The sequence below is a fragment of the Tamandua tetradactyla genome, chromosome 19 (assembly GCF_023851605.1).
Source record: "Tamandua tetradactyla isolate mTamTet1 chromosome 19, mTamTet1.pri, whole genome shotgun sequence".
NCBI lineage: Eukaryota > Metazoa > Chordata > Mammalia > Pilosa > Myrmecophagidae > Tamandua > Tamandua tetradactyla.
The window spans coordinates 69,125,307-69,143,742 of record NC_135345.1 but is presented as its reverse complement, the minus strand read 5'-3'; the positions used below and the strand labels follow the sequence as shown (position 1 = coordinate 69,143,742).

At 37.6% G+C, this 18,436-nt stretch overlaps 1 protein-coding gene and 1 pseudogene across 1 annotated transcript in view; one reads left to right on the top strand and one right to left on the bottom strand.

The window, feature by feature from the left end:
• Positions 1-318: 318 nt before the first annotated feature.
• Positions 319-18,436, top strand: part of CENPC (centromere protein C) — a 91,910-nt gene continuing 73,792 nt past the window's right edge. The window contains exons 1-3 of the mRNA XM_077137004.1: positions 319-544; positions 13,438-13,484; positions 18,068-18,138. Of these exons, the coding sequence (XP_076993119.1) occupies positions 527-544; positions 13,438-13,484; positions 18,068-18,138 (136 nt within the window). The 5' untranslated portion in view covers positions 319-526. The remainder of the gene's footprint in view (positions 545-13,437; positions 13,485-18,067; positions 18,139-18,436) is intronic.
• On the bottom strand, positions 2,630-6,495 carry LOC143663741 (adhesion G protein-coupled receptor A3 pseudogene; annotated as a pseudogene).

The window sequence follows — 18,436 nt, the reverse complement described above, 5'->3', positions numbered from 1 at the left end:
ATTTCTACCTCATATCCTTTCAAATATTATTTTCTACTCCATAACAGTACTGTTGCGAAGTTGTAAAATTGTTTTCAAGACGCAAACGCGGTTCCTAACGCCCGCTCACCCAACCAAGCGAACTCCTCCGCCCAGCCTTGGCGTGGCGCGGAGGCAGCCGGGAGGGAGCGCGGGGACGGCGGGGCAGCGGAAGGAGCCGAAGTGAGGCCGCGGGGACGAGCCAGGGTTGCGGGTGGGAAGGGCGTGTCCGGGAGAAGTGAGGGGCGGGCCCAATAACGGCTTTCTTCTGCTGTGTCGCTCAGTCCATTTTGCGCATGTGCAGCCCGTTTTAAACCTCGGAGCGCGCGGGGCGTTGGAGGCGGGTGGAGCGCCGAACCAATGGGCGGGGAGCGGAAGGACTGTGCGTCGATTCAGATCTCGGCTCCCAGGCCCAGCCGGACTCTGCAGGCTGTGATCTTCCTCTTGGAGCCGCGACCGGGTGGGACGTCCGCCCCCGACCCCTGCGCAGGCAGAGCCGCCCGGGAACATGGCCGCGACCGGTCTGGTAAGAGCGGGCCCGGTCCCTTTGCGAGCCGAGTCCCTCCGGCGCCTGCTTTCGCGCGCGAGACGGGGGACTGTGAAACGTTGGGTCTGTGCTGTGACGTTTTTAGGATTTTGGTGGGAAAGCCGCGCGAATTTTTGATATCGGGTGTGATTGTGTGTCGATGGCCAGAGTTAACTTACTTTTATTATTTTCTCAAGGTTTCTTTTCGAAATTTCGGCTGTCGTTGCATTTTTTCTCTTTAAAGAATCTCGTGATTTCTGCTTCTTAGCCTAGCTCCGGTTCCTAGTCCTCTAATACCTTTCTGTCCATAACATAGGTATTAAAATGTGCTTTTGCTTCATTCAGACTTGCTGGTCTGGAGAAACCGGTAATCTGGCGTTGTCATATTTGGTCAAAATGTTGAACCTGGTATGCAGTTTTGAGGCTATTTGCGGAGCACTTGTTGGTAAAGTTTTCTGAAAGGCAACTATTCCTTTACAGGTACAAGCTGTGAATAACCGGGACAACTTAGCTTTTGTTTTCCTGTTTCCAGACCTTTTCGGTATTCATTATTCTGCATTTTAAACTTCGCTGGTGATTTCTGCATAATACCTATGTTATCTCATTCTAAATTTTTATTTTATTTTCTGTGTCATCTTTTACGAAATCTTCTGAGCACATTCGTTGTTTACATTATATATAATCAGAAAAAAGCAATAAAGTAATTCTTACTGAGGGAAGAGACAGAAAGAAAACTTACCAAATGCCCACAGTTCATATTTCAAATGCCTGTCATAACATGGAAGCTGTTTTGAGCCTTTTAGTTTTAATATCTCACTTTGTATTATAATCCATTTTTAAAACAAGGAAGGGAGATGGGAGGAGATTATCCGCAGGCATTCCTGTATTTTAGTGGTTCTCAACTGGGGGAGTTTTTGCCCCTCCAGGGGACATTTGGCAATGTCTGGAGAAATTTTAGGTTCTTAACCGGGGGAATGCTTTTGGTACCTAGTGGCTAGAGGCCAGAGATGCTGCTACACATCTTACAATGCATCCAGTAACAGAATTACTGCCCAAGCGCCCTACAACGGAAGAATTATCCAGTTCAAAATGCCAAAAGTACTGAGATTGAGAAACCCTGCTGCATTGTATATTATTGCCTTCCTTTAGAAATATAACATCATGCATAAAAGAAGCTTAAATTAAAATTGACTAAAGAATGAGTTGAAAGTCATTTAATTTATTTTAAAAATGAGAACTTTTAACATTATAACTTTAGAATTGAGACCTTATTTGTTTACCATTACTTTCTAGTGTACCTATATAGCTCATGCCCAGTGATAGGTGCCCAGTGTTTCTTGAACAGATGAACTATCTTAACCTTAAAGTTTTTGTATTTAAAAGAGGAATAGAGGTTACTTTACAGGTGCTCGTTAATTTTCAAAAACATTTATTTTAGTGTAAAAATTTGATGAATCTTTCAATTTGCATAAAATTAGGAAAGAAGTGACTTTAAATTAGACTTTGGAATGTAGGTAACTAAGATACTCAAGAATAAGATTTCACTTCAGTAATTTGAAATGCTGAGTACTGGACAAAGACCTAAGTGCTTAGAGTTTAGTTTCCATCAGTGAATTGTGACAAACACCCAACTTTGTCATCTATAAAATAAATTCCATCTTTTATTCCTTGGGTACATAATGATGATAATAGGCTATGTGAAGTACTCTCACCTTCCTGAAAGAAAGACATTTTTATCTCATTTTTTTTCCCATGATAGATACCTGTTAATTGTATTAAGTACAAGTAAATGTTAAGTGGGTATTACAGATTCTAGAAAATTATACTTCAGATTCCCAAAATGTCCTGGTTGATGCTTTGACAAAGTCATGCTTTAGGGGTTGTTGGTTTTTTTTTTGTTTTTAAATTCATAAAAAAGCAGCATTTGGTGGCTATAGAATAAGCACAGTCCAAAATTTAGAAGTTTGCTCAAATGTCTTTTGAATTACTAAGGTGCTATAAACAGTTTGTTTCTAAATGTTTATAGCTTAAAAGAATGTGAATATCATAATTTCTATGAATTTTTGTTGAGGAAGCCCACCAATGCTACACAGTAGTTTCGTGTATCCATAATCCAGTCCTACCATTGCCACTTCTATCTGTACCAAGCAAGGGTCCATCCTACTCATTGTTTTTAATTGGTCTGTTACAAATGGCCAAGATGAGGCCTTAAGATTTCTGTTGACTTTCAAGTTCCACTGCAGTTGCTTTACTTAAGGCATCTTTTACTACTACTTTTCTACATCTTTTACTGCTACTCTTTGAAAGAGGCGTTTTAAAGTTTCTACTGCTATTGGGTAGTGTGCTACAGGTATCGCTGCTATTTTGTTGGGGTGGGTCACACTGCTTCTCTTTGTAGGCTAACTTTGCTCTTTGACTTCTCGAATATCCTTTGTTATTGCCAGGCTGTCTTTTAAGTAAGCCATTCTGTACACTTCCTCCCACACTTGTAGAATCATGGACATATTCTCTTAGGATTGCTAGTCTGCTTGTCTGGTGTCCTGTACTTCTGTTTTTATGATGGTGAATTGGGTATATATTTGCTCAAAACTGAACTTCTGAAGGTGCCACATGCATCTTAATATCATTGTCCATTGAATGTTCTGTCAGACTGTTATCAAACTGAGGCGTGGAGTTCAAAGGAAGAGAATTGGTTAAGGCAGTGAGCTACAGCAGTGTGCAAATTTTCAGCTTTGGGAGGAATTTTTAAAGCATGATGCACTTTAGTTTGTGCATGAAGATTCTGTACTGCTTTTGGTGCACTGGAGTTGGAGGTTGGATGTTAACTTGCACTGAATATGAGCTCTGTCCTAGACAGTAAAGTAAGTCAAGATCCAGGCAAGTTAAACATCTTTCCTATTAACACAACAGTGAACTATGATGAGTGCGCTTAAGCTTAATTATGTAGCTCCAAAAAGAAGCTTAAATCAATCCATAGGGTTAACACAAAGAAACAAGCCCAAACATCTACAAAGTGATGTATGAGAACAAAATGAGGTTGGCACCCAAAAGTTGAGAATGAAAAGTGTGCTCATTTTCCAATGCTGATGTGTAGAAATCATTGACATAGGCATTGAATCCTGATGATTTATTTTGTCATTTTCATTGACTGCCAGTCTTTGTTGTTCTTTGGTAGGCTTTTTATGCTCATACTTGCATTCAGGGTCTTGTTTCAATTGAATAAATGTATTTAGAAAGTACATATAGTTTACAGAAGTGATAAAGTTAATGGGCCTACAGAAGCTTTCCAAAGAGGGTTCCCACACCATGCAGCAGCAAGGTGCATTTGGCCGACTGCCATAATTCTTGATGTGTACTTTTGCTCTTATACCACAAGTTATAATGGGGATGCCGCCATCAATCAGGTAAACCCTGAGCGTTGGTCTGGGTGGAGGTGGAAGTTCATCTGGATCCTGGTATGGTTTAGTTTTTTTAGTGACTTTGTTTATAGACATTTCAAGCTGTTACCCCCACACATGGTACTGTGGGAAGAGTGGAATAAGGAGGAATTATCCCAACTGCTTGACAGATGCGTTTCTCGTTTGAGTTATGCCTCCCACAAAAACCATACACAGGTCAGGAAAATAAAGTGCAAGTTCACAATGCTAACTCTTTAGATTGATTCCTAATCAAACGGTGATACTATATGTAACTGACAATGACTGCCAAGGGACGCAGGAGAATTACAGCAGCAGTATAAACGACAGGATGCAAGAAAACCTGAATATATCATTTAGATCTCATCAAATCCGTTCAAACCACATAGGTACTAAGCGAGTAGTGCTGAATTATAGTGATATTTTCATCTGAGTAGGGTGTTTAGCCCCATCTGACTTCCACTCACCTTTGTCCATTTAGCAAATCAAAATCCCATTAGGCTGTGATGACATTGTCTCCTTGTGTAATTTGACACAGTGTCACATTAACAGGGATGAGTATCTACATTCACACCATCTATTTTGGTGGGAATCACGAGGATAACCACGGTGCATCATTTTCTATTATCAGCCAATTTGTTGAATTTCCAGTTGCTGGACAAAACCTCCCATTGCAGAATTCAGTGAGTTAAAGCTAGTATAATTAACTGATGTGGCTTCTGTTTTTTACCTTTGGTGAGAAAAGGGAAGGAGGAAGCTGAATAGAAGCCTCCACAATAGTATTCTTTATTGCCAAACTTGAAAATGTATTTGAAACATTGCCCTTAAAGCTCAGCTGCTTACGTAGGTTTCCATCTGGATCTTGCTTCCCAAAATCAGAAAATCCAATACAGTCAGAGGGTGCCACTTTCTGGAACATGGTACAGGTCATCCCAGGAAACTAGCAGCCTTGATGACATAAGCTTCCAAGGTAATAATTGAGTGAATATGTTGAATAAACATGAGCTCCATTTGCTAGTCAGTATGTAGCAATTCACTCTAGAGACTGAGTAATTCTAGTGCAGTAGAATCCTTAGCTTCCCTCTGTGTGAGCCATAAGACATGCTCATCAGGCAACATGATGTTACTTTTTAATGTCAGTCATCATATCACCTAGCTCTTTGGATTTTTTTCCTCCGTGTTAAATCTTCCAAACTTTTCTATCATTTCAGACCAAATATAACATTCATTTTGTCAGAAAAGTTGGCTACTTCCACTCTGTAAGCCAATAACTGCTGAGCTGTTGCCTCAGCATTTGTAAAACTGAGGCATCTGATTAGACAAAAAAGAACTCTAGTGATATCATTTGCATACTGACAGTGAGAGTAGTCATCTTCAGAAGCCACCTCTGTTAGATCTTTGCTGCTCTCATCTTATGGGTTAGCAGGATATATCCCATTGCCATGATTGTTCTGAGTACACTGCAGATACTCAGGAATTGCCTGGCCACCTGAAATCCCATTTGTTGTTGATCACCCTTTCCGGAGAGCAGTACTGTGCATAACTTTCCAGTATCAAAATATTGGTTGTTCCTTGTATTGTTTCTGTGTTTGATCTGGATGTGACAGCCCCAATTTGCATTAGAACCACCCTGAATATTAGAAATAAATGGTTAGGGCATTTGCAGTCAATGAGCAGTTGTGAATCCTGTCCTTCTCAAGAAAGATACCTTGTGATTCATCAGTTTCATCTTCTTGCCCATCCTGATCGGATAACAGTTGCATGTCCTAATTAATATATGAAGCCATGTGTTGAAAAGGAAGGCTACTGCCTTCAGTGACAACTTGAGGATGAGTTGGAGTATGTAGAAAGATGGTAATTCAAAGGGAGGATTTCAGGTCAACAGTTCTTGCTTCAGACCTGTGACTGGCTGGGCCTGCAGCGACTTAGGATAAGCACAACTGCTTTTGTCAGGCACAGTGATGTTCCTCTCCTTTACCCAGGGTTGCAGCCACAATATGTTACAGTCACCGAAAAGATACTCAGCCTAAATTCTAAAGACTGTAATAAGCCAAGATAGTCGAAAGTTCCTTGAGATAATGAAGAAAACAAATTCCCTGAAAGATTTATCTGCCAGTTTGGTAAATCCTCTAAATATGTTTGCATTCAGACATCCTTTTTGGGTGTTTGTTAGGTCCAGTCTTTTTAGTGATGATAGGCCCCCCAAAAACACCTGGATCCATACTACTGATCAGATTGTTTCAGAGTTCCAATCTTTCTAGGAGACTTAACCCAGAAAATGGAGTTCCGATTTTTATTACTCATAATCAGGGTGACTGCGGTTGGGCAGTGTGTCAGGGGGCAGGACCTGCGTGTACCTTGTTGTCTGCGGCTCTCACCACCCTGTTGGCCCCCAAAATTTGATTGTCGTGCTTGCAGCTGCACGAAAGGCCCTACTGGCTTCGGGGCAGCTCCTTACTGTGGGCCAGCTGGGTCCTGTGGGCTGCCGGGGTGGACAGGGGCTTGGCGCAGCTCAGGTGGTACCTGGAGCCTCATGAAATCTGGATAATCGGCTCTTTTCTACGTGGATATGATCCCTTTTGCACGGCAGCCACCATGGCCTTAGGAGAACTGCAGGGATATGGCCGCGCAGGTTCCTCTGCAGCTCTACTGCCCGGCAATAGTGCTGCTTCTGTCTCTTTTATCACATAAGTTTTTTTTTTTTTTTTTAATCTTATTTTATTTGGTGTATCTTTTTTGGTATTCCATGTAGCATACAATGCACAAGGCAAGGCTCTTTAAAGAATAATAAATTAGCATAAGACAAAGTCGTTGCTCTCAAGTTGCTTAAAACTTGATAGAGGTCTTGGTCTTCCTGTTCCTTTTCCCTTCCTGAACAGTTAAATCCAGAAACCATTAGATGGTCCAAAAGGCAGGCATCCCTATGAGTAGGAAACTGCAGTGCCCAGAGCAGTGTGTATAGGAACCCATGTGGGGATTGGAGGGTGTCCCAGCTCACCGTATTAGAACACGAGTGGGGTGAAGGTGAACAAGATGTCCATGTTAGGTGAGAGGCAGCTTCGTGTGATAGAAAAGTTTGAGTATGGAAAGGAGACTTCAGCATAGGAGAGTGCTGGTGAAGTGAGTGTTTCCATGGAGGGGCAGCCTGGTGTGGGATGAGTACGGTGATCATATAAGAGGGGCAGTGATAGCTCAGCATGGGGAATTTTTTTTTTTTTATTAATTAACGGAAAAAAGGAAATTAAAAAGGTAGAAATCATACCATTCTACATATGCAATCAGTAATTCTTAACATCATCACATAGATGCATGATCATCGTTTCTTAGTACATTTGCATCGGTTTAGAAGAACTAGCAATACAACAGACAAAGATATAGAATGTTAATATAGAGAAAAAAATAAAAGTAATAATAGTCAAAAAAAAAAAACCTATAGCTCAGATGCAGCTTCATTCAGTGTTTTAACATGATTACTTTACAATTAGGTATGATTGTGCTGTCCATTTTTGAGTTTTTGTATCTAGTCCTGTTGCACAGTCTGTATCCCTTCAGCTCCAATTACCCATTATCTTACCCTGTTTCTAACTCCTGCTGGACTCTGTTACCAATGACATATTCCAAGTTTATTCTCGAATGTCGGTTCACATCAGTGGGACCATACAGTATTTGTCCTTTAGTTTTTGGCTAGACTCACTCAGCATAATGTTCTCTAGGTCCATCCATGTTATTACATGCTTCATAAGTTTATCCTGTCTTAAAGCTGCATAATATTCCATCGTATGTATATACCACAGTTTGTTTAGCCACTCTTCTGTTGATGGAGATTTCGGCTGTTTCCATCTCTTTGCAATTGTAAATAATGCTGCTATAAACATTGGTGTGCAAATGTCCGTTTGTGTCTTTGCCCTTAAGTCCTTTGAGTATATTCCCAGCAATGGTATTGCTGGGTCGTATGGCAATTCTATATTCAGCTTTTTGAGGAACCACCAAACTGCCTTCCACAGTGGTTGCACCATTTGACATTCCCACCAACAGTGGATAAGTGTGCCTCTTTCTCTGCATTCTCTCCAGCACTTATCATTTTCTGTTTTGTTGATAATGGCCATTCTGGTGGGTGTGAGATGATATCTCATTGTGGTTTTGATTTGCATTTCTCTAATGGCCAGGGACATTGAGCATCTCTTCATGTGCCTTTTGGCCATTTGTATTTCCTCTTTTGGTAGGTGTCTGTTCAAGTCTTTTTCCCATTTTGTAATTGGGTTGGCTGTCTTTTTGTTGTTGAGTTGAACAATCTCTTTATAAATTCTGGATACTAGACCTTTATCTGATATGTCATTTCCAAATATTGTCTCCCATTGTGTAGACTGTCTTTCTACTTTCTTTTTTTTTGATGAAATTTTTTTTTTATTAATTAAAAAAAGAATTAACAAAACAATTAGAAATCATTCCATTCTACATGTACAATCAGTAATTCTTAATAACATCACATAGTTGCATATTCATCATTTCTTAGTACATTTACATCAATTTAGAAAAAGAAATAAAAAGACAACAGAATAAGAATTAAAACAATAATAGAAAGAAAAAAAAAACAAAAAACCTATACCTCACATGCAGCTTCATTCAGTGTTTTAACATAATTGCATTACAATTGGGTAGTATTGTGCTGTCCATTTCTGAGTTTTTATATCCAGTCCCGTTGTACAGTCTGTATCCCTTCAGCTCCAATTACCCCTTCTCTTTTTTTTTTTCTTAATTAACGGAAAAAAAGAAATTAACCCAACATTTAGAGATCATACCATTCTACATATGCAATCAGTAATTCTTAACATCATCACATAGATGCATGATCATCATTTCTTAGTACATTTGCATCGGTTTAGAAGAACTAGCAACATAACCGAAAAAGATATAGAATGTTAATATAGAGACAAAAATAAAAGTAATAATAGTAAAATCAAAACAAAACAAAACAAATCAAAACATAAACCTATAGCTCAGATGCAGCTTCATTCAGTGTTTTAACAAGATTACTTTACAATTAGGTATTATTGTGCTGTCCATTTTTGAGTTTTTGTATCTAGTCCTGTTACACCGTCTGTATCCCTTCAACTCCAATTGCCCATTATCTTACCCTGTTTCTACCTCCTGCTGGACTCTGTTACCAATGACATATTCCAAATTTATTCTAGAATGTCTGTTCACATCAGTGGGACCATACAGTATTTGTCCTTTAGTTTTTGGCTAGACTCACTCAGCATAATGTTCTCTAGGTCCATCCATGTTATTACATGCTTCATAAGTTTATCCTGTCTTAAAGCTGCATAGTATTCCATCGTATGTATATACCACAGTTTGTTTAGCCACTCTTCTGTTGATGGAGATTTCGGCTGTTTCCATCTCTTTGCAATTGTAAATAACGCTGCTATAAACATTGGTGTGCAGATGTCCGTTTGTGTCTTTGCCCTTAAGTCCTTTGAGTAGATTCCCAGCAATGGTATTGCTGGGTCGTATGGCAATTCTATGTTCAGCTTTTTGAGGAACCGCCAAACTGCCTTCCACAGTGGTTGCAGCATTTGACATTCCCACCAACAGTGGATAAGTGTGCCTCTTTCTCCGCATCCTCTCCAGCACTTGTCATTTTCTGTTTTGTTGATAATGGCCATTCTGGTGGGTGTGAGATGATATCTCATTGTGGTTTTGATTTGCATTTCTCTAATGGCCAGGGACATTGAGCATCTCTTCATGTGCCTTTTGGCCATTTGTATTTCCTCTTCTGATAGGTGTCTGTTCAAGTCTTTTTCCCATTTTGTAATTGGGTTGGCTGTCTTTTTGTTGTTGAGTTGAACAATCTCTTTATAAATTCTGAATACTAGACCTTTATCTGATATGTCATTTCCAAATATTGTCTCCCATTGTGTAGGCTGTCTTTCTACTTTCTTGATGAAGTTCTTTGATGCACAAAAGTGTTTAATCTTGAGGAGCTCCCATTTATTTATTTCCTTCTTCAGTGCTCTTGCTTTAGGTTTAAGGTCCATAAAACTGCCTCCAATTGTAAGTTTCATAAGATATCTCCCTACATTTTCTTCTAACTGTTCTTTGGTCTTAGACCTAGTGTTTAGATCTTTGATCCATTTTGAGTTAACTTTTGTATGAGGTGTGAGATATGGGTCTTCTTTCATTCTTTTGCATATGGATATCCAGTTCTCTAGGCACCATTTATTGAAGAGACTGCTCTGTCCCAGGTGAGTTGACTTGACTGCCTTATCAAAGATCAAATGTCCATAGATGAGAGGGTCTATATCTGAGCACTCTATTCGATTCCATTGGTCAATATATCTATCTTTATGCCAATACCATCAGCATGGGGAATTTGACTCTGAGTGGTGGAAGGATATTGGCAGGGTGTGCTGGCTACAAGATGTCAAAACCTGATCTGGGATGAGAAGACAGTTTATGTGGGAGGGGTGACTGTAGTCCAGATGGTAGGGGCCGCTGTAGTCCAAATGGTAGGTGATGGGAGGTTTGAGTGGTAGCACTTGCTTACTACGTGGTAGCTGAGTCCAAGCAGTGTAAAGAAAGTGTCAATGTGAAGATGAATACAGTATGAGTTGTTGGATTCAGAGTGGAGTGAAGAGATTGGTATATATAGCAAGAATTATCAAGTGAGTATATATATGGAAGCCAGTTTTCACACTGTTGGAGAAGGGAGTTAAAAGTGTAGAAAAGAAGAAAATAGAATGAACCTTGTGATTTTGGATTGAAATTTTGGGTATTACTATGAGCTCAATGCTTTCAATATTTATTTATAGATAACAGAAGTATAGATTTAAATGTGTGGTGTATATGTAAACATGTATGTATTACCTACTTCTGTGCAGTGAGAAGGCCAGGGAGCAGATGGCAGTACCCCCAAAACAATAAGTATTCCTATTATAAACCTGTCCCTGTTTTCTGAACACCATTATCCACTAAAAGGTGCTAGGTCTCTCTGGAAAAACGGCGGGTTTCAGGTTTGGGACAGAGAAATTATAAGGTGAGCATAGAACAAATACTGTATTGTTGTTAATTAAAGTGTTCCACATGTACTTTCTTTATATTCCATTGGATAGACTAAAAGTGATGCTTACTATCTTTATATTCCATTGGATAGACTAAAAGTGATGCTTACTATCCAATATTCAACTAGGTAATTTATAGATTTCACAATTAAAAGGTAGGACCTGAAGAGTCCCAAATATGCCCCCTAACTCCCAGCATATCTTTGTGCCTTATCTTTCCTGTTGCTCTCAGTAATTGGGGCTACTGCCTCTTTTTTTTTTTTCTGTCAAGGTTATTGGTTTTTTCTTTCTGAAAGTATTCTAGAATCTTTTTGTCCTTGATTTTTCTGAGATATTGCTATTGTGTTCTTAGGTATGGATATCCTTCAATTCCTATGCTGACTATTCATGACTTACAGGTTTAAGAAATTCTGTTAAATGTTTTCTTAAAGAATATCTTCTTCCTTTTTCTTTGTTCTGTCTTGGATAATGCTTACTAAAAAGTTGGTCCTCCTGATTTTTTAAAATCTTTGTCTTTTACCTTCTCTCACATTTTCCAACTGATCTCTTGTTATTTTACTTTCTGAGAAGTAACCTCAGCTTTTTCCTGATAGACAATCTGTGTATGTTTTTTTATTTTTAAGAGCTTTTCTGGTTCCCAGTTTAGTATTTATAGTTGACCACTTTTGTTTTTTGAGGGCAGTATTATCTCCTATATCTTAAATATTTCTTGAAAATATCAAATATAAGTTTTTCGGTGCTGTTGTTTTCCTTAAACTTTTTATTTTGAAATAATTTCAAACTTACAACACAGTTACAAAAATAATACAAAACCCATACAGAGAATTCCGGCATACCTCTCCAGATACCTAGATCCACCAATTTTAGTATTTGCTACATATCCTGTTTCATTATATCTGTCCGTCTGTCAGTCCATCTGTTGATCTGTTTGTCTATCTAGTTTTCTATCAATTTTCCAAGCATTTGAGAGTAAGTTGTATACATCATGCTCCTTGAACATGTACATTTCCTAAGAATAAGTATATTATACACCTACATATCCACTGATATCAAGTTCAAGAACTTTAACATTGATGTAAATCTTTCAGTTATATCACTTTCTTCATATGTCCCAATAGTGTCCTATTGGGTATTTTCTCCTCCAGTATTAAATCCAGTCCAGGATTATGTATTGCATTTAATTGTCATTGTCTCTTTAGCTGCTCTTTCTCTCTTTTCTAAAATTGTAGAGCCATTTATAGGACCACGCATATCATTCAGTGGGATTCATCACACTCCTAATATTATGCTACCCTCACCACCATCTATTTTCCCATTACCCCCAAAAAGAAACACTATACCTCTTGCCATAGTAACTTGTTTTCTTTCTGTCTCTATGCATTGTTGTGTGTTCCAGCTATTTCATATAAGTGGAATCAGACAATATCTGTCCCTTTGTGTCTGATTTATTTTCACTCAACGTGATGTTTAATCCATGAAGTGGCATGTAATAGAATTTTAGTCCTTTCTAGGATAAGTTCATTGTATGTATATACCAAATTTTGTTTGTCTGTTCATTTCTGATGGACATTTGGATTGCTTCAACCTTTTGGCTATTATAAATAGTGCTGCCAAGAACATTGGTAAACAGTTATTTTATGAAGTTTTATTTTTTCATAATATGATATTAATTTCTACTTGGGCCTTTTTCTTTCTTTTTTTTTAAATTGTATCTTTTTAAAAAATGTTGTTCTTTTGTTTTAGAGACTTTTAAATGTCTGGTGAACTATACATGTTGGTCATATTTGAGTCTGAGTCAACATATTATTGACTGGGAGTCTTCTCTTTATTAGGGTGGTGGGGGGGGTGTGGTCTCCTGTTCTGCTTGTGTGTTTGTACTCTCTTATCTCACTCATTGCTTCCTTCAGATCTCAAGTTTCCTAGTTCTGCATCTTTATGGCTTTCCTCTAGGTAGATCAGCTCTCTTTCTCATCAAGGGCAGATGTTATCAAAAGGCAAAAAAAAAAAAAAATTATTTGGTTTCATTAATTATCACACCTCATTGCTTTCTGTTTTCCAGAAATTTGTTAAATTTGCCCACATGTGGTTCCTTTTCCTACTCTTGTTGCTTTTTGCCGAATAGATATGATTAATTAACCAAACTGAATTACTGGAAGGCTCAGAGAATTAGAATTTTGCTGGTAATAAAGGTATGGGTAGAGGTTCTGGGGGAGGGATGAAGAAAATGGACAAAACTTCAATGGGAAGAAATAGTATAAGCAAAGGTATGGAAACATTAGATTTATGAAACAAGTTACTCTCTTTCAGAGAAGAATTCCTCTTTATAGTATACAATTAATTAATACTTGTTGAATGAATAAATGAAGAACTGAAATTTCCTGGCATGGCACTGATTGATGGTTTATTTTTTTTCCAGGATCGTCTGAAAAATGACTATAGAAGAAGATTTTGCCGACCTGCCAGGTGATTTATATATTTATGCTTTTAAATTTGATCTTTGTTCCCATATTTATTAGGTAAATTTATAAATGTAAAATGAAAAAACTACCACCCTTGACCATAAGAATGATTTCTATACCCACTGATTATATGTAATCATCTTATTATTTTATATGAACAGAGAAATAATGCAGGCAGTGTAATGACTTAGTGATAGTGGCAGTAAGAAATTCACCTCATAAAAGGGGAGACTGAGAAGAGGTAGTCTTAAGTTTTGAGACTTTTGAGTTTTGAGTCACTGTGGAGTGGTTTGAATGATATTAAAAAGATTCAGCCCATTCAGTTGTACAAAAAGAAAAATAATGCCTGTGGTCATATAATTATTAGGTGGATGCTTAATCTGTAAAGTTTAATTTTCTAGTTAAATATTGAATAGTAATAGGATGAACAGCATGTTTATAAAAGCAAAGATATTATCAAAAAATAAATATTCATTGAGCTGTGATTTTATTGTGCCCAGTGGGGCAAAGAAATAGATACTTTAACCACAAGAAGCTTGCATTCCTATAAGTAAGTATATGTCTATTTGTGAAATAATTTAATGAATAAGAAAATTCTTGTAATAATATCATAAATAGTAATTATATTACATGCAGTAGGTTTATATATGATTAGGTCTTAACTTGCAGTGTAGGCAGCCATTCAAGAAGTTAAAAAAGAGCTAGGAAAGGATCTTTGCATGTTTATATTAAGGATAGCTTTAAAGTTGTAGTGTGAATTGAGATGGTGCTTGAATAGATATTTAAAGACTAAGAGAAAGTATATTCCAGGATAGAAAATAGCATAAGCAAAGGAATCAAAATAGTAGTACATATATCCTGGTCTTCAGTGGCAGACAGGTCTGACAAGAGGGTGAAATGTGTTGGGTAGAAGTGGAAAATAAGGTTGTATGAATCGGGTAAGGAAATGGATGTGTTAGGCTTTAGGCATCTATAGAATTGAATAAACTGTCTTAAATTCTCTTTGGAATAAAACAGACCATGTGTAAACATGCGTACGAACACACACACGCGTTTTATAAAAGCGAAGAAGGATACTTTGTTTGCAAGTAGTATAGCTTTAAGGAGGGGGTTGTGATTTCTTTTTTCGTGTAAAAAGTAGAAGAAACTGATTCAGTCATTTGATAACTGCCAGATGCTTACATCCATACTGTGCCAGTCAAACTTCTTGCTTGACAAGTAGTCTAGATTATGTATTAGTAACCTGTGTTCTAATACTGATTCTACATCACTACTTCTGGCAAGCCATTTAATTTGTGTGGGTCTCACTTTCCACATCCATAATTTGGGGATAGCAAGGTTGCATTTATAGTTGTGCATTGTATGTACCTGTGCAGGTCCATGTGCTGTATGGGAGTGCTAACTAGGCCAGAATTTTTGATAGTGACCTGTGTTCTGCTATAAGCTCTGCTATTAATGCTCAAAAGGTCTACAAATGGAAATGTAGATCAGAAATCAGCAACTGTGGCCCACAAGCTGACTGCCTGCTTTTGCAAATAAAATTTGATTGAAACATAGCCATACCCGTTTATATACATATTATCTGTGGCTGCTTTTGGAACTGTGATAGTAGAGTTGAGTAGTTGTGAGGAAGTCCATATGGTCGTTGTGCTTATAATACCATCTGGCACTTAAAGCAGAAATTGCCAATCTTTGTAGATGTGTGTTGAAACTTTATAATGATTCAAGTCCATATGTCCTTTATCACGTGAGTAGTTAAGCACTGTGGTACACAAATACCATGGACTACTACTCAGCAGTAGAAAAGAATGAATTATTGATACATGTAAAAACTTGGACGAATCTCCAGAGAATTAGACTGAGTGAAAAAAGCCAAAGCAAGTGATTGTATACTGTGTGATTCCATTTATATAGCACTTTTCAAGTGACAAACTTTCAGAAAATGGAGAACAGATTAATGGTTGCCAATGTTTAAGAATGGGTGGCTTAGTGGAGGATGTGCGATGGAAGGAAGCAGGAAAGACATGAAAGGAAGGTAGGTGGGGTTATAGTAGGGCATCAGAAGGGGACATCTTTGTTAGGATGGAATAGTTCAGTATTTAAATGGTGATGGGTATCTGAACCTACACGTGAGATGAAATTTGTATAGAACTAAATACATAAATACACAAACAGATAAATGAATACAAGTAAAACTTGGGAAACCTGAATAAGATTGTGGATTGATGTCATTATCCTGGTTGCAATATTATGCTATAATTTTGCAAAATGTTGCCATTGGATGAAACTGGGTAAAGTGTACAAAGATCTCTCTATTATTTCTTTGTGAATCTGTAATTATCAATAGCATTTTTTAAAATACTTTTTTGTTGTGAAGTAATTTCAAACTTATAGGACAGTTATAAAAATAATACAAAACCCATACAGAGAACATTGGCTTCTACCCAGATTCCCATATTCACCAATATAATATTTTACCATATTGCTATTTTATTCTGTCTATTTATTCATCTCTGAGTTATGTGGTAGTTTGATGTTCAGCTTCTTGGAGACCCACCAAACTGTTTTCCTTAGCAGCTACACTATTGTACGTTCCCACCAACAATGTACTAATGTTCCTGTTTCTCTGAGTCTTCAACAACGCTTGTTGTTTTCCGTTTTAAAAATAATAGCCATTCTAGTGGGTGTAAGGTGGATTTCATGGTGGTTTTAATACAGATTTCCCTAATGGCTAATGATATTGAACGTCTTTTCGTGTGCTTCTTGGCCATTTGTGTATCTTCTTTGGAGAAATGTCTATCCAAATCCTTTGCCCTTTTCAAAATTGGTTTCTTTGTCTTTGTGGTTTTGAATTCTTATAAATAAATTTTTTAGCTAAAATTTTATACTGATTTATAGGTATTTATAATGTACTGTTAAGATTAATGATATTAAATCAAAAGTGCATTTGAGAATTATAAGGGGAAGTGTGTTACTTGGAAAATGTAGAACCTGTGACTGTTAGTCTGTTGGAGAAGCATTTCAGGACTGATTAAATTTGTTTAAAAAAAAGTTTATGTTTTTACTGAGATGACAGGAGTAGTTTAAAACAGGTTTAGATGGCCAACTAAGGAATATGATTTTTTAAACTTTTTTTATTGTATAGTATAACATATATACAAAGCATAGAAATAAAGCAATAGTTTTCAAAGCATTCTTCAACATGTAGGTACAGGACAGATACCGGAGTTTGTCATGGTCTATAAGATCCTCTCCGATTTTTCCTTCTAGCTGCTCCAGAATATAGGAGGCTAGAAGGCTTAAATATTTTTTTCATCAGAACAGTCAACTTTTTTTGTTTTGTGAAAAGTAACATTATACAAAAAAGCAATAAATTTCAAAGCACAGCACCACAATTAATAGATTGTTCTACACGATTGTAGAACATATTTCAGAGATTGACATGGGTTACAATTCCACTATTTTAGATTTTTGCTTCTAGCTGCTCTAAGATACTGGAGACTAAAAGAAATATCAGTTTAATGATTCAGCAACCATATTCATTTGTTAAATCCTGTCATCTTTGTATAACTCCACCATCACCTTTGATCTTTCTGTCGCTCTCTTTAGGGGTGTATGGGCTATGGCAATTCTAACTTTTTCATGTTGGAAGGGTCTGTCACTAATAAGGGGTAGGGAGGTGGAACCATCTGATGTTCTGGAGAGGCTGGGCCCACTAGGTTTCAAGGCTTATCTGGTCCAAGGACCCTTCTGAAGGTTGTAGGTTTCTGGTAAGTTACTCTAGTGCAGGGAACCCTTGTGGAATCTTATATTTTAACCTAGGTATTCTTTAGGATTGGCTGGAATGGTCCACGTTGGGGGTTGGCAGATCATGATAGATAGCAAGCTCTAACTGCAGCTTGCATAAGAGCAACCTCCAGACTAGCCTCTTGACTCTATTTGAACTCTTCTCTGCCACTGATACTTTATTAGTTACACTTCTTTTCCCCCTTTTGGTCGGATGGAATTGTTGATCTCATGATGCCAGGACCAGATTCATCCCTGGGAGTCATCTCCCACTTTGCCAGGGAGATTTTGACCCCTGGATGTTCTGTCCTACGTGGTGGGGAGGACAGTGCTTTCACTTGCAGAGAGTGAGACCACATCTGAGCAGCAAAATAGGTCCTCTTAAAGTAACTCTTAGGCATACCTATAGGTAGGTAGTCTAAGCTTCTCGGGTACCTACATAAACTTTGCAACAGTAAGCCTCATGATTGAGGGCATGGCCTATTGATTTGGGTGTCCCTAAAGTTTGACACAGTATCAGGGGATTCCCTGATGGTAAGGTTTAATACTTCCATATTCTTTCTCCCATTTCTCAAGGGACTTTGCAAAGCAATATAATTGTTAATGTAGATAATGGCATATTGTCACATACTTCTTTTGGACCTTTAAGTACTTGTAATACCTTGAAATAGTAAAGGTGATATTTTCCCCGTAAGTTAATATGCTATTATAAGGAGATAAGGAATTTTCTCAGTAGATGATAACATAAATAATAAGGGTCTTTTGGAAATGATGTTATATATTCCCTTCTTTCCTTCTTAGGGTACCTGACATTAATACGAAGCAAGGCCAGAACATACTGGAAATTTTACAGGACTGTTTTGAAGAAAAAAGTAAGGTTTCATTTCTAAATGGGCTTTGAAGATTGGGATAGATGAAAATACAAATTTGTCAGATTAATTAATATCAAATGCAGCAAATATGAGTTAGTACCCAAGAATTTTGAATACTTCTAGTCCTTCATGTACCTTGTGATACAAGGATAAAACTGACAAAAACGAGAATAAATTGTTACCCTGTTTAGTTCACACTGTTTTCCTCTTCTGAAGTCCTTAAACAGTAATTATACAAAGAGAAAATCTTTCATATAGTGGAGATAAATGTGCAGAATTCTTGGAGAATTTGAGATAA